The sequence below is a fragment of the Toxorhynchites rutilus genome, chromosome 3, assembly GCF_029784135.1.
Source record: "Toxorhynchites rutilus septentrionalis strain SRP chromosome 3, ASM2978413v1, whole genome shotgun sequence".
NCBI lineage: Eukaryota > Metazoa > Arthropoda > Insecta > Diptera > Culicidae > Toxorhynchites > Toxorhynchites rutilus.
In genome coordinates this window covers 261,853,018-261,870,339 of record NC_073746.1, presented here as the reverse complement: position 1 = coordinate 261,870,339, position 17,322 = coordinate 261,853,018, and the positions used below count along the sequence as shown (strand labels likewise).

The 17,322-nt window shown below is 38.7% G+C and overlaps 2 protein-coding genes across 11 annotated transcripts in view; one reads left to right on the top strand and one right to left on the bottom strand.

Moving 5' to 3' along the window:
- LOC129779908 (leucine-rich repeat-containing protein 20) overlaps positions 1–3,781 on the top strand; it is a 32,744-nt gene extending 28,963 nt beyond the window's left edge. Inside the window, exons 2-3 of the mRNA XM_055787682.1 lie at positions 2,500–2,643; positions 2,703–3,781. Coding sequence (XP_055643657.1) covers positions 2,500–2,643; positions 2,703–3,037 — 479 coding nt within the window. The 3' untranslated portion in view covers positions 3,038–3,781. The remainder of the gene's footprint in view (positions 1–2,499; positions 2,644–2,702) is intronic.
- A 93-nt stretch (positions 3,782–3,874) lies between these two features.
- LOC129779904 (GTPase-activating Rap/Ran-GAP domain-like protein 3) overlaps positions 3,875–17,322 on the bottom strand; it is a 310,243-nt gene continuing 296,795 nt past the window's right edge. For all 10 annotated transcript variants that reach the window (XM_055787678.1, XM_055787676.1, XM_055787671.1 and 7 more), the window contains 2 exons: positions 12,197–13,112; positions 3,875–12,130 (listed from right to left, as the gene is read on the bottom strand). In XM_055787678.1, the coding sequence (XP_055643653.1) occupies positions 10,965–12,130; positions 12,197–13,112 (2,082 nt within the window). In that variant the 3' untranslated portion in view covers positions 3,875–10,964. The remainder of the gene's footprint in view (positions 12,131–12,196; positions 13,113–17,322) is intronic.

Here is a 17,322-nt window from a genome sequence, read left to right as displayed (position 1 = left end):
GCAATTGTGGACGAGACTCAATGTGTCTAAACCTGCTGATAATCAATCAAAGATAACTAACTCTGGCGATGAAATCAATAATTTCTTCAGCGAAAACTTTACGTGTGACCTTGAGCTACCACCACTACCTCCAGAAAATCCGAATGGTTTTAGATTTCTTGCATATAATGAATCAGAGGTTGCAAAACCAATTGAATCTATTACTTCGAACGCTGTTGGTCTTGACGGCATCCCTTTGAAATTCATCAAATTGATTCTACCCAACGTTATCATTTCAATAACATTCGGCATTAAACAACCTGCGTCCAATTAGCATACTTTCCTCGTTGTCCAAAGCTTTCGAAAAAATTGTCAAACATCAAATGCAGGAGTTTATCAACACATTCAACCTGTTTACTCCGTATCAATCAGGTTTTGGAGCTGGACATAGTACAGTATCGGCTTTGTTGAAGGTTCTTGGTGACATAAATTAATTTGCAGACAAGAAAGGCGCAGCCTTTCTACTTGTCATTGACTTTTCAAAAGCTTTTGATAGAGTGTCCCATGTCAAATTATTGAAAAAAAGATCAGTACAGCTTTTCCCGGGAAGCAGTTTACCTTATTGGGTCATATCTTTGTCAGCGCACCCAAGTAGTTGAATCTCAAGGAACTCTATCAAATTCGGTCAACATAATGTGAGGTGTCCCACAAGGGTCAGTGATTGGGCCATTACTTTTCTCATTAATGATTTGCCCACTATTCTCAAATATTGTATGATCCACATATTTGCTGATGATGTTCAGCTATATTTTTGCTCCCTCGATAGCGCCGTCGATGAATGGCTCGGGTAATTAATTCGGATCTTGAGAATATCTGTCGGTGGTCAGAACGTAACCTACTCCCTATTAATACTTTCAAACGATAGTTATGTTTATAAGTAGAAGTCAGAGATCACATTCATTGCCAAATATTCTTCTCAACAATGAAGTTCTAGAATATGTTGACAAAGCTTCCAATCTGGGAGTTGTTTTTCAGTATGATTTGGAGTGGGATGCTCATATTAATACACAGTGCTCCAAAATCTATGCTGGCCTGCGCCATTTGAGGCTTACTGCAAGTATGTTGTCTGCCACGGTTAAAATAAGATTATTTAAATCTCTCCTACTACCCTACTTCACTTATGGCTTGGAATTAACAGAATTAACAGAGATTGAGGGTTGCGCTAAATGGGTGTGTTAGATGGATATTCGGTATTAGCACGTTTTCTCGAGTTTCTCATCTTCACAATCAGCTATTGGGATGTTCTATTCATAATGTTCTTAAAATGCGATACATCATCTTTCTGTTTAGAATAGTCCATCATGGACCCCTTTGTCTTTTTGAGAAGCTTATTTCTTTTAGAAGCACGCGAACCGAAAATTTTGTTCTGCCACAAGTAAATACCTCTCATTTTAGAGACTCATTCTTCGTGCGAGCAATTATTCTGTGGAACCAGCTACCAGTTGAAATTGAAATCATTCGATCACGCGGTTCCATCGTGAATGTATAGATTGGCTAGAAATTAGAAATTAGAATTAGAAAATAGTTATTCATTGAATTTTGATCCAAGATTTAAGATGTGGTCGTATTTAATCCAATTGCAGAATTTAAAAAGGAGAAGTCCTCACTCTGCAAGTATTTGTTGTGAATGAATAAAATGAAAATGAAATGAAAGCAAATGATTCACTAATAAGTGAATCATTTGCACCGACAATGTAAAAATAAAAAATTCAAATTTCAATTCCACTTTTATTCTGCTGTATATGAATTCATACAGAACCCTATTCGATTATGTAGAAGCAAACAGCTGATGCCATCATGTATACATGTGGTGGTTTCGCTTGATAGAAAACAGCGATGTAAACAAACTGAAATGTCGCGTCGCATAGCCGCTGCTATCACTAATACGCATGAACAATACAGTTAGTGCAACATATTTTCTCGTATGAAACCACCGACTATATGTGTTGCAAGGTAGTTCGCAGAGCAAATCGACATTTCAGTTTTATTTTTAATCCCTTTGGTTCACGTTCGTTCTTGCTGTGGGCCACAGGTTATTTATCCATTTATTAGCTTTCTGCTGAATGAAACGAAGTGCAGGGGGATTTCCCAAAGCCAAAACCGCAATCTTCGTCGAAGTACGATTACGCTATCCCACAAATTGATCGATAGCACGCGGTCGGTTTCCTCGCCGAAGAGGCGCAGACACAAAGGTGTTTAGTCATTTCTATAATTAGGTGCTGTTCGAACAGCTCACACCTTTACCACGCTGCGGGTCGGTTGCTTTTGAAACGGTTCTGCGTCTCGTGAGATGGCTTCTTTTGTGGCCAAAGTTGTCACCCGTTGCAATGAGGCATCGGAAACCAAAAAATTGAGTAAGCCCACGAAATATTGGTGTTTTTGAGTGATCGAAAAAGAAATTAACCGATGCGTAAAGTGTGAACTGATGAAGAATATTCTTCTCTCTCTCTCGATTTTCAGATCTCTCTGAGTGTGAGCTAATTCAGGTACCGGACGCCGTTTACCATCTGATGAGACACACCGAACTGAAGACCTGTGATCTGAGCGGTAATGTCATAACAAAGATTTCGCCAAAATTTGCGATAAAGTTCAGTTTGATTACAGGTGAGAGGTTTTTGGGATTTTGTTCTTACTGGATTGAATTACCGTTGGTTTTATTGCAGATCTCAACCTGTCACACAACCAGATGGCTAAGCTGCCGGACGAACTGGCCGACTTACATTCGCTGGAGATGCTGGACATTTCATTCAACTCCTTCATCACGCTACCCGCTGTCGTGTTCAAAATGCCCAAATTGCGCATGCTGATGGCAAACAACAACGCCATTATCGACATCGACCGCGATGAGATCATCACTTCGGACTCGCTGGAAGTGGTAGATCTGCGGCATAACCCGCTGATGCCAATCTGCTACGAGTTACTGAGAAACGCCAACGTGAGTTTCCGAATCGAGCTGTCTGAGCGAGCGAAGGAAGAATGGGAAGATCTGACGATCTGAAGTCCCTCCGCAGTGGAAATATTCCTGCCCGGTTCCATAGCCAGTTAGCATATACTAGATAGCGTATGTTTAAGGGTACTCAGTTTTCCTTTCGCAACTTTTGTATTCGTTTTACAAAAAAATAGTACCGGAAATCTGCTTAGCGTTAGAAGTGATCTCTCTTCGGGATATGTATTCATGGTCTCGCTAAGAGCAGTTCGATCGTAGAGAGAAACGTGTGTTTATTGTAAATGATATACCAAAACAGTTACGGTCGGCGACTTAGTTTAGTGAAACTTTTATAACAGTATAAGACTTAACACAATTCTATAGAGGAAATCTATTGTATTTAGTGACTGTGAACTACTAACCTGTGCTGTATTATACATCCATGGAAGAACTCAACCGAGGTTGATGTGTTGCCTGCGAAATATTCGGTACATGATAGAGGATTTTCTGAGAAAGCGAAGAATGTTTTGATCTAGTCATTCGGAGAGAAGAATGCGCTAAAACAGGATGGTGGCATCAATCAAAATTAGCACGCACACACACTGAACTATCATCATTTATTTGTAATTTTTGTAATAACTTGAGTGATATTACTTGATAGACAAGTAGATTTACAGTTTGGGAATGGCAAACGATTTGAGGCATGTGTGAATTCGAGAACCAAAGGTCCATGTGCAATAGCGTGTCGAATGCCAGTTTCGAACAAAATTTACCAACGGAGATTAACGAAAATATATATATTGATGGAATTTTAAAGGTGTTCTTTTTTATTTGTTACTGAGAGAAAACACATTGCAGATAGATTCAACAAAATATTTATTAAATCAAATGCTTAAAACTATGATTCAACTCTATAGTCTTTATGGTCTGTACAGCTTCCGTAGATATAACAAGTCAAGTCTTGGAAGAGATAATACTTTCTCTAGATGTGTCTTCACTCCGTAATGATATTTTGGGTGTAAAACTCTAGGTAACAACTGTTACGGCTTACAATTTTTCAAATTCTTCTTGTTTTTGCTAGAATACTATCGGTAAATAGTGTTTATATTTGCTACTGATTTACAGTTGATACTAAACACTCACGATATTGGTTGGTATAACTCTAGGAAAAGGATTATGAACGATGTCGCTCGGGTTCCATTCCGTAACCAAATCTCAAACGTTTGCAACACTGTGAGGGTCATTTGACAACAATGAAAATAAATAAACAGTGGAGCTTATTCTGCCTCATTCTCGCGAAGAATAGAAAGACCTTCTAAGACTTATCAATACTAAGGGCTCAGTAGATTGATAAAGTACAGCGTGTGCTATTCAAAAGGTTTAGCTTTCTTCCATGGTATGGTTCAAATAGTACCGTGAGAATTACAAAGATTGGTGCACTGAAAATATTACCACCCACTGTCAAAAATTTCTCCCTCGACAAGAAATAGTTGAAGAGAAATTTTATCAGCGGGGGTATGAACTGCCTTGGATTCAAATGTTGGCAATTGTGATTATGTAGGGGAACCGCGGGTAAGACGGACAGTGGGGGTATGGTGGACAGGTGGTTGATTTGCATAGTTGCATTATGAATTTAAAATTTCTGTTGATCGGAACTAGGGATTGCATTACCGTGTCAAAATTTCAATAACCGGTTATTCGGTAATGAAAATTTCATTACCGGTAAAAACATACTTTAAAATAAACCATTGTCTTGTAGAAACGGCTATTATTTATAATGATTTACAAAAAAAAAATTTACAAGGTTTTGCTGGTTAAAGTAATACTTAAGAACACAGAAAATGTTAATTTTATCGTAAATCGGATCTCATTAAAAAAGTTTCCAGAAGAGGAAAACGCCCGTTCGAGTCCAATTGAGGGCCTTAGAATGCAAGGGGTGTAAGTGATTTGATCGATTTCTCTACATCGACTCTCTCTTCTGGTCATAACTTAGCTGCAAATACATTCCCAGTTGTATTTGACAATGTGGAAGATAGGTCAGAACCTCATGTATCGGATTCTATAGCGAACTTAAATTGGAACTTTTTTGCAGTTGAGTTATTAACTAATGAAAAAGTTGATGAAGAGAAATCGATCAAGTCACTTACACCCCTTGCATTCTAAGGCCCTCAATTATATTGGGTAGAAGAGTATCGAATACCATTGTCATGTATTTGCCTCTGATGCCCTCTGTACGAAAATTCTTGTCCGAGTGTTTGCAGCAATCCGTTTATATACGTTGAGCTTGGGCTGGACGTTAATACCATTGACTGTTGCAATCGTCGTTCAAGTTTGATGCTCCCTGATGCTCAACTGTTCGGCAGGTTACCCATCGTCCAGTGGATTTTTTTCCTCCTGTTGTCCAGCTACTGAATCAATATCGTCATTGTCAAAATTGATCAAGTCAGGAACAATTTCAAATGCCTGCTTGATCAATACAGTTCACGACGTTTGATAGAAAACGCCAAAGTCTCCATAATTGTGTCACGACCACGAGCAGAATGATTATTCATATACGGGAACAAATATGCATATACGAAACGTCCTTCTGCAATCCTTCCAATCAGGGATTCAGTTCTTCATCGCTGAAGCTTATCTAGTGTTTCGTTTTCGGATCTAGCAGCGATTTTTGAACTGAAGTTCGGAGGCCATAGAATCGGCGCAACACTGTCAGTTTTGTTTTATCGATCTTATTTGATTCTCGAGGAATATTTCAGAGCGACACAAAGGCAAATATTATTTATAGTGTAAAAATAAAAATTGCCGAAACTACCGGTTATTGATTGTAAAATTACCGGTTATGGAAAAACGGTAAAACGGTGAAAACGGTTAACAATCCCTAATGGAATATTCTAGAATATTTAAACCATCCTATGACAATGAATACTGATAAAAAGTAGAATAGGGAGACAAAACCGAAAATCAAACATGATTCTGCGTGTGGATGTAACTTTTGCGGTTTCGATATTAAGCATTTTGAGTGATTTAATTGCAAAATTGAATTCGCTGATTGTTATATTTCGGTTTGTGAGTTGACAGAGAAGCGATATTAGGTATGTACGGAAAAGTAAATTCATTCGTAAGTGGTAAATTTAAATTATTGAAATAATTGCACTGGGGGTGAAATGGACAGTCATATCCAAAATCACATCCAATGCATGATGGAAAGTGAAGGGAAGAAGGGATTGAACTCTTTTTTATATTGCTTTCTCTTTTCGTTCTATTTCAGTTACTGGACGCACAAACACTGGGAGAGAGTGAAATTATTCCTCTCGCGAGCGATAAATCTCTACGCTTCGCTTCTACGCTAATTTCAGTAAAAAACATGGAAAAACACATTTTCATAAAACATTTGGCCAGTTATTTCGAAAACCAGTATATTGAACTGTAAGAAACTGCTTTTAAATTTTTGAAAACATGAGTTTCCAAAGATACAATTGAAGTTTTCCTTAACATGTCCGTCTTACCCCCATATCCCCTACGTACGGAAAATTAAATTCCTTCGTAAGTGGTAAATTTTAATTATTGAAATAATTTCACTTGTGGGGTTGAAATGGACAGTCACATCCATATTCACATCCAATGGACGCACAAACACTGAGAGAGAGCGAAATTATTCCTCTCACGAGCGAATAATAAACTTCTACGCTTCGTACATTATTGACCTGTCCAAAATACCCCCCACTAAATGTCCATTATACCCTCATCGATAAAAATGTTCTACTTTTCGGCTTGTTTTAATTTCAGTAAAAAACATGAAAAAACACATCACTACACAACACGCTTCGGCATCTTCAATGAAAATTCCAGTGTCTCTTTCAAACTCAAAGATCCTTGTTCCGTGTATGTCGCAGAAATGGGTGCGATATACTATGCTCTAGGGATCATTGAAACACTGCCCATCGACCATTATTTTATTTTTTCAGACAGTCTCAGCTCAATAGAGGCAATCCGCTCAATGAAAGTTGATAAACGCTCATCTTATTTCCTAACAAGAATAAGACATCTATTGAGTGTTTTGGTCGAAAAATTATTCAAGACTACCTTAGCATGGGTTCCCTCTCATTGCTCGATTCCGGGGAATGAGAAAGCGGACTCGCTAGCTAAGGTGGGCGCTTCAGAAGGCACACTTTTTGAAAAGCAAATTACCTATAATGAATTTTTTCAGATTCCTCGTCAGCACACACTCATTAGTTGGCAGCGCATGTGGAGTGAACATTAGTTCGGTCGTTGGTTACACACGATTATCCCTAAGGTCTCGACGAATGCTTGGTTTAAGGGATTGAATGTAGGTCGTGATTTCATTCGCGTGATATCTCGGCTTATGTCCAATCACTACAACCTAAACGCGCATCTCTATCGCATTGGACCCGCAGCAAACATTCTTTGTGATTGTGGCGATGGCTACCACGACATCGAGCATGTTGTCTGGTCGTGTATCCGGTTCCATGCTGCCCGCTCTCAAATCTCCAGAGCATTGAGGGCACAAGGCAGGCAATCGGATATCCCCGTTCAGGATAGCTTAGGTAGCCGTGATCCTGATCTTCTGCTCCATCTATACCTGTTCCTCAGAAACGCCGATGTCGACGATAGACACACTCTTTACAGATACACGGGCCAAAGGTTGTGCAGTCCACTGATGATTCAACAAGAGCCAAAGGTTGTACCGCTCATGACAACTCTACACGAGCTGATGATTGCGCCGGCTAGTGACCATTCTATCCTGGATTCCTCGAGTCGAGAAGACGCACCACGCTAGATATGGGGTACAGACTAGGAGACGTTGCTGATTAATGGTCAGCTGCATCCCAATAGAAAGTATTCCGTGTCGGGCACACGTACAGAGCATTGGAGACAGCAACATCCCAATTACGAGAACACTTGTAATATTAACCTCGAGCCGACCGCGAGTAATCGGTTACATATTACTAACATAGTTGTAAGACAAAAACTGTCAAAATATTGAACTCCCGGCCCCGTCAGGCTAACGCCATATGAGCCTTGATAAAAATATATATTTTGGAAAAAAAAATTGTCAAATTATTTCGAAAGCCAGTATATTGAACTGTAAGAAACTGCTCCCCCTCCGTGGACAAACGTGGACATTTTCATACACCTCCCCCTGTTATCCACGTGGACATTGTTTTTCTTATTTTATCACGGTAATTGAGAAATTAACTGAATAGTGAACTGAAATAAATTTTTAATTCCATTTAAGTTTATTTTGATTCAAATTTTACTAGCTGTAGCCTGCCACGCTTTGCTGTAGTACATTGAGAATTTATGGCAAAGGAATGAGTAACAAAGCAAAGAACATGTTTCATATGAGTTTAATTTTGAAATACTTGTAATACTTTGTATTTCTTTTATCTTCGAAGATATAAAGGCTATCTGGTCTGCCAATAGGGAAACGTGCAATATACAGTTAAACAATCCGCATCGGAATATAAACAACACAATTCCAAAGATTGATCTTGAGCAACGCCAATCGAATAAAAAAAATGGATTTAAAATCATTATCAGATGCAATTTTGGTTCACGATTGCAAAGAAATGTGTTGCTATAACCTAGAATATGTATTCAATACTAGAAAGTTAATTTACGTTCACAGCTTTATTTCAGAGGTGTGCTTATTCCATTTGGAAATCTTGAACCTTCCTGAGGTGTTGGCAGTAGACATAACAATCCTTGAAGTGGATTGTATATTGTGTCATAATATGAGCTCCATCAGTGCCGAAATTTTCGAGTTTTTGAAGCACACAAGAACGAACAGAACAATTCTGCATGCATAGATTATTTTTTATCAATTAAAAAGAATTTCACGAGAAGAAAAGATTAAGTAGGAAGTATGCACTGAGAAAACTCACGACTCATTGATTTTCTACTAACTGAACAAATTTTTGAGAAATCAATTAAATTCCTATTGAAATTTTAAGAAATGTTCAAACTGTTGAGAAAATTTTCTCATAAATTGAATAAAATATCGAAAAGTATTATATCTGTTCAAAATATTGTAACATAACGACAAACAGGTTTTAAGGTAGCTGATACGGAATATTTCAAGTGATGAAGGATCATATTTGATCAAAAATTCCACGCTCATTGAACGCTTATCTCAACTACGAAGAATTATTGAACTTTTCTTGAGACTGGTTTTTTGCTCTAAACTGTCTTCAATTCATATAGCACGATTTCATTGCTTTCATTTGAGGAAATTTTGCATAAAATACTGTTGTGAAGCATCTCAATTAGTGGAAGATAACAAGAAGGATAACAAGGTGTGGTCAAGGAAGAAATTATAGAGTGGTTGGAGAACTTCAATTTGGCTGATAGAATGTATTTTTGTAAAATTATATAAAAATAATAATATAATTATAATAAACAATCATAAAACACAAAATTTTAAGTTTCTTCTTTACCTCTAAAAGTTACTTGATTCCATCAATAAAACAAAAATAAAACATTTGAATGATTTACAACTGCATTCAACGCAGCATTTTCTTATCTTTCAAATGAGCAGCATTATTTATCCTAAGTAACGTACTTCCTAAATCAGAGTCAGTTGAAGACAAAAAATTAGGCTCAAGAAAAGTTCAACAACTCTGTCCTAGTTGAGAATTGTACATATGCTGATTTTTTCATCAAATATGATCCTCTATCTCCACCTGAAATGTCCTGAATCAGCTACCTTATTTCATATATATTTTTATTAGAATATTGGCTCAATTGTTTTTGGTTTGACGACTAGTGATGCATGGACAATCCCACGCAAATGTAAATATTGATTCCTAGAAATTGACGAAATTAAAATACTTTGAAAAAATTATTTTACACGTATTTCTGTATGAAAAACTATACAGACATTATTATCCTAAGACTAACTGTTCTCGAGATATAACTAAATGTATAGAAAATAATTTTTTTATGCAAAATCATCTACACATATCATGAAGGCTCAACCATGGAATCATTTAATTTTTATAGTTTTGGGCTATGAGGGTGATAGGAAATAGCTTCGTCATTCAGAGTCTACGTGAAATGACCATAATACAGATTTCACTGTTTCACGTTTCTATAATACAGATTTCACTGAAGAGGATCAATGATATTTGAAAAAAATATATGAACGTTTGACTGGCCAGCACCCTCAGGTCGCTCAATCCTCCCCGTGGTCAAGCATGGATATTTTCTTACCTCCTACTTCCCTAAAGTTGTCCACGTGGTATGTAGACAGCTCCTAAAGAGTAAGGTGGCTTCCACAATAAAGCGAGAACCTTTGCTATTTTACGTCACTCACCGCGGGGAATAAAGAGAACTGCTTCATTCATTTGTTTTACTGAGTTTGAAGAAATTACGTCTACGTTCGTGACATCCAGAGTTGCCAACCTTCCAGTTTTTCCTGGACATGCCAGAAAAACAGCCTGATACCATGATCGCAGCAAAACTGCTCATGAAAATGTAACCATAACGACTGTTATACATTGCGTTTCATAAATATAGAACCACTTCATTTTTCTGAGTTTCCAGAGATTCAATTTACTCAGCACTATCCAAGACAGTTCAACTATCACCTCAATCGTACTAGCTAAATAGTTTCCCCACTCTACAGTAACAAGTTGTTGGTTTCCGGAAAGCACATCACAGCGTCAGCAACTTTTTTGTTCAAATTTTTGCGCTTCCCGTCCAACTATTTGACAACAACAAACACCGCCAGACACGAGTGTGTCGTTCGCTAGGGAAATCGAGCGGAGATTTTCATGGGACGAAAATCTGTGCTCTCATTCCCTAGCATGAAACCTTGCTTTTCATCACAAACGCTCCTGTTTGCGCTCTCGTAATGTAACAATGCGTCAATGTGTGATAATATCTTTTGTAAAGTAGCACAAAAGTGATTTTGGAGGGCTGTAGAAATTTTTGAGCTGCACAAAGCACTTGTTGTAGCTATGCTGCACCTTACTGCTTACAGCGGCGTAAGAACTGTGCTCCGTAGATCATCCTGATGTTCGAGGTTTTCCTTCTTGTTCAACTCCTGAAGATCTTGTTGTATTTGCTCGAATATACTCATCTTTGGGGTTACTTCGGCCTCACAAGCTGCCGGGAGATCATCCTCTTCCTCCTCATTGGAAGATGTCAGTGTTTTCGAGGCTTCCCTCGGTTTCGATGGTTGCATCTTGGTAGCAATCGCCGTTGGTTTTTTTGTAGGGTCAGTGCTTGGATAATGGTAGTGATGTGATTGTACGTGCGTTCCTGTGAGATTCGTTAGTGGGATTCGATAAATGCGCAGAGGTTTAGTTGAGCTTCCATTGGAAGGGGACGTTTCACCCTCGTTTTGCTGTGACTTATTTATGTTTAACGTTGGTTGTCGAATGAAGGATTTTCTGGTGGGAGAACTCGGTGAGTTTCCTTTAACGATTGTATTATTCTGGGGTGAATTTGGAGGGACCGATGGTTCTCCGAAATGTTTACAGAGATTTTTTGTGTTTGGTTGAGGTTGTGCGCCAAAATGTTTAGCTAAATCCTTGCTGCATGTTGTAGTCGGTATCGAGAACGAAGAACCGCCCTCACCGTAGGAATTACTCTTCGATATAGGCCTCCTTAGCTCGTCGACCGAAAGCGCGCTATCTTTGGTTTTCTCTGAATCGGGGTGGGAACTTTGAAGAGACCTTGCGCGCTGTATTTCCGGCGTCGCAAGGCCGGAGCTTCGGCTATCGGTTGAACCACTATCCTGACCTTCTGTATTTAGGGTACTGTTGTCCTCATCTGAACTGAGTCGACTTCTTCCCGGACTTTCGTCCTCTTGAGCCACCTTACTTTCCTCGATTCGTGGTTTGATCAGCTCGTGATCTTCAGAGTCGGGACCACGTAGTTTGGCACCTTTGGGGATGAACTCCGGGGCGGTTGTCACGAAATATATGTCCTTCTTGGAAGTTATCAGCTGCAGCTCGGCCATCATAACGGTGTGCACTAAATTTCCGTTTACCAGCAATCGAATCTCCATCGAATCTAATGTGAACGCTATGATGTATGGAAACGCACAAACCACCGATGTTGGCGGTGTGTTGAATTGGAAGTCAAACTCAGAGCTGTTGGCGCATTCGTCAGAGAGCTTTTGAAAGTGACAGGTATCTGGAAAGAAGTAAATTATTGGAGTGAAATCTATATGAATACTAAATGTATGAAAGTGATATTTACGGTTATAGCAAAGTAGCAGTTCCGTATCCTGTCCGTCATACAGATCCAGAGCGGCTACTAAATGGATAGCGGTTTGTTTCCTCGAGTCTGCTTCGTGTAACTTTGTTGAGTGACCGGTGAGCTCGGAAACAATTTCAAAACAATTCTTAAATCCTATGCATATCAACATGCCCGAATTTGGACATGAACCTTCTAGAATCGTCATAATGGATGGCAAATCGTGCAGTGTTATCTCTTTCAAAAACATGAAACCTTCAACCGTATCGTTGTCGCTGTTTGGGCACCATGATGTCCATGCAGCCGTGTGCTTCCATTGGAAAATCAACAGCTTCCTGCCGACCGCTACCGCCATTCTCAGGTGAGCTTCCCCTGCCCTTGAAATGGCGTACAAATGACAGCCTCGAGTTTTCTCTATCCTCCTATCTTTAACGTCTATCCGCGATCGTTGCCCGATCCTGTCATCCGCAAATTCATTCAATCTGAAAACATGCACACGGTGGCTGTCTTTCTGTAGAGCTGACCCACCCCGTACCAACATGATACCATGATCTTCGACAACGCTAAGCTGCTTTACGCACAGCGTCCTATCAAACACAACCCTGTGCGTTTGGTCCTCCTTAATAAGATATGTTCCTTCGTCTGACGCCAGAAACAATTGATCCTGGCCCCAGCTGTCGCCAACAAGATCGTTTCTTGGTTGAAACGATGGGTAGAAGCACTGTGGCTCCCAGGGTGGTCGTTTGAACACGGTTCCCGCTGAAGCTATACTGGTGGGAGCATCCCCTCGGACAATCGCCTCCAGCTTGAGTGCTTGACCGATACGAACGAACTCGACCTGACGTGCGTCTTCTTTCAACTTGGATGTCCTTGGAGCGTCATACAGAACCTCGGAGAAGGCTCGTCGATTGAGCATATTCTGCGAATAAAAGAAAAAAAAAGAAACTTTATTAACTTGGTTTGGCTGATAACAGTGATTCCCAAGTTTCTTGTTCGCCGCTCGTTGATTGTGTGATAAGGTGCAACGCGTGATATCGGGAATTCACCCCCGGGGCATATCGGGGTAGCAGAAAGATTTCGATGATATAAAAACAAATTGTTTGCTTTCATCGGACATCAGTTAACTTCTGCGAGTTTTTACCGCTGAACCATTAGGAGGGCACGATGAATTTCAAGAGGCTTTTTATCTTCGTTCTTTTGATCGTATTTCTGTTTGCGAGTCGAGCAGAAGCCGGCAAATGGAAGAAAATCCGACACAAAATTGTAAGTATTATTCTCCAACCACTTCAGTCGGGCTTATTTATTGTGTCTTCGTAACAGGAAAAGGTTGGAAAAAACGTTCTGAAAGCAGTGGAGAAAGTTGTACCTGTGGCGGTGGGTGTGAACTCTATCAAGAACCCGAAATAACATCGTACATGCACGGGCTGTAGCTGAAACCATCGCTGTATTTTGATATTATGCAGGAGTAGAATAAATTATAAAGCTTCGAATATTTAAGAATGTTCACAAAAATGAAATAAAAATAGTTGAAACCGAAAATATAGAAGTTGCTCTATCATTATTGACTATAAACAGGCTGGTAGCCCAGAGCGGACTTTCCGATTAGAGCTGTCGTTATTTTATTTTGTTCGTCTCCGCTCATAGAAAAATGTTGGAGGAAAATGGGACATTTCGGATAAATTTAATTCCTGTTTGTTCAGCAGTGAGCATGTAATTTGCAGTAATTTTAGTTTCGGAAATAGCGAAAAGTCACATGGGGCCATATGGTCGGTGTTAAATTAGACCGAACCTTGGGACATTTGATTTCGAGAAAAAATTAAATTCAGTGTTCTGAAATTTTCGAAGGTTTCTTTTTTTTTGTTCAGTGTTATTCCCTTCTTTGTCTTCTTCTTCTTCTTGGATGGCACTAACGTTCCCAGTGGAACTTTGGCCTTCTCAACGTAGGTATCACTTGCGTCATTTCTATTAGTAGTACAGGTAAACTTCGATATAACGTACATTTCACTTTCAAAATTGTACGTTGTATCGAATTGTACGTTATATCGAAGCATAATAGAGTACTCACAAACGTAGTCTATCATACATTACTGTGTTGCTGTTTTAGTAAAGATAATGAATAACTTCAATCAGAAGACGAAGCCAGCCTTTCTCATGATGTTTCCCTTCGTACTGTTGATTAAAGTTTGATTCATTTAGAATTCGGAATCACAAAACCAGCTGTATTTCGAGATTGATTGAATATACAAAACTTGGTTTAGCATCACAATACAGATAATTAATTGTTATATCTGAAAAAAAAATTCCTATACACTTTGGAAATATGTACGTTATATCGAGTGACGTTATATCGAGGGTACGTTATAACGAGGGTACGTTATATCGAAGTTTACCAGTACTTAGTTGAGATTTCTATGCCATATAAAACGCCTTGAATGTATTCTGGAATGGCAGTTCTAGAATACGCGTGACCACAGCGCAAGCCGGAAGAAATTTCTTTGACGAAAAATTCCACGGCCAGAACGGGAATCGAAGTATTGTTCCCAGTAATGTTAGTTACCCTCTGACAATACTGTGAAGTATGATAATTGCAAAAAACATCAAGTTTCATGCCCAAAACCGACAGATATTTGGTTTCCTATACGTACATTAGAGTGCCAATGAAAATGGGCATCTCGATTTTTCAAACGGGCTTTAAAATGTTTGAAAATTCGAAGGTCACTTTTTTCCCATACATCCATTGGCACTCTAACGTACATGGTCTACTCTGACTGAACCAATGAATCATTTTTAAGGCTTGGTTTACTATGACTAAACAATTTCGAAATATTCATCAATCAATTAACAATTGTGAGCGAGGATGGAAATTAACACTAAACCTGTCACGAGGGGTCAAATGACCCATTCTGAATTTTTAGTCAAAATTTTCTTGCAAATTACATTGTCACAACATAATTTGCAAACACTACTTATCTTAAAACACACATCGAATGTATTTTTCAGTGTTTACTCCTCTCTTGTTATTTTTTTACTGAAAAATATGTAATCTGTAATGTAATTTGCCCTAACTACCGCAACGGATCATTTGACCCGTGCAAACATTCATATGATATTATAACGATTTGTATGTGTGGTTGTGATACAAAACCATTGCATTACACATTTTTGCTATTGCTTTATATGTTTTGTTGTATTTGTAAATGAATGGTGAATGATTAGAATTAATTGTATTGCTACCTATCCAAGCGAGCTAACAGTAACCATTCCAAGCTACAGTGCTATTTTGCGTGTAAAAAATTGTAATTTCATTATTTTGCCAATAATTGTAATCCTAAAAATGTAGAAATATAAAGGAGAAATATGGTATGCCACGTTTTCCTACAAAACTTTACAAATCGAGTGATTGTTCACTAACTATTCATAAAGGGTAACTTGACTCGTTGTGGTAGGAATAGGTATGCATGAAACATCGGTGGGTTTGGTGTTAAAACATATACTCCCCATTTTCAATCATCTTAGGCAGTATTCCTCAACAGAATGGTCTTTTGCGTTGGCTTAGATCGTTTCATACTAGAAACAAAAAAATGTTGTTGCAATAGTGCACAGGAAACAACTCGATTTCAACTATCTACCTGTATTTTACTGCCGCGATTGAGGCTTTTGAGGCGATTGAGGAAAAACGAATGATTTTGCAGAGACACTCGCTGGCTCAAGCAAAAGTTTACAATTTGATTCTATCACCATCTAACGTCATTCCGAGAGGCAAATGAGGGAATGCAAAATTCTCTGAGAATCGATGAGCGGAATCGAGACAGTATTTTTCCGTTCAACTCGAGAATGAACTTTGCGATGATAGATAGGTGAATGTTTTCTGTCTCAAATAAAGTGAGGCATAAACGGAGACTAGAAGGGTGAGCTTTATCTGTGAATGAGAGTTGTTGAACGAATTTCGACGCGATTTTGCCCATACCTGGGGTGACATTGCGAATTTCGAATCGAGTGATTTTTGTTCGTTTCGACCACTTTGACATAGCTTAGTTTACGAACCCAAAATTTTACATTTCTTACATATTACATTGAAAAAGATACATAATATTAAAACCAATTCCATTTGAGTTCGAATTTTCTCGAAACGAGTTACTCATTTCGAAATATGCAGTGCCACCCCTGATTGTAATCACTACAGTCTAAACCGCACTCTGAAATAGTACATTTTGCGATCACTCACACTCAGTGTTGCCACACGTGCAGATTTATCTGGAAAGGTGCAATTTTTTTTGTTATTTTTGATACAGATTCTGTACGGTACTGAGTACAGATTTCCGTCAAAAAGTACAGATTGGTACAGATTTTCTCCGCAAAGCAACATTAAGATACATGACGGCTTTTACACCGCAGTACAGCACTCGTTCGCTAACTGGGCGTTGTTTAACTGAGCTGCTTTTTAACTGGGCGCTCGCTAACTGGGCGATAGCCCAGTTAAAAATCAGTTAAACGTCAAATATAATGTAAACAACAACATTGGTGAGGGGTACTCCAATGCATCACGGATCTATGATCATCAATACACTGAGAGAAATAATCAGTATATTCTAGTATATATAAATAGTAAATACAAGTGTCAAAATATATTCCAGAATATCGGCCCAACATCGATCCTGCTTTCGGAATTTCGGACCATCGTCCAATTTATTAATATCAAGTTGCAATACGACTGCATTTTCAGTTCTTGTAATGAAGACATAAAAGGTTATCTTTTGTTCATCTATTTCCATCGAATAAAATTTCAACATACAAAATGTGATCGATTAATTCGAGAAGCAGAAAATCGGAGCTTGGTGCGAATGAACTTTTTGGCGATGGTCCGAGATGAATTTCATTGGCAAAATATTTGTGCGATAGATCAAGTGGGCCAGCTGAAGATTTATAAAAAAAGTTGGCATAAACGGCTCCCAGAAACTCTTCAAGTTAACCTAGAAGGAAAACGAAAGCTTGAACCTTGACCTAGAAGGAAAGATTTGATCCCGTTTAGTTCGAGGGAATCATAAGTAGGTCCGGAATGTACATAGTACATGTGCACATACCAATGGTTTTACGATCGATAGGCATAGGAATGCACTTTCGTTGGGATT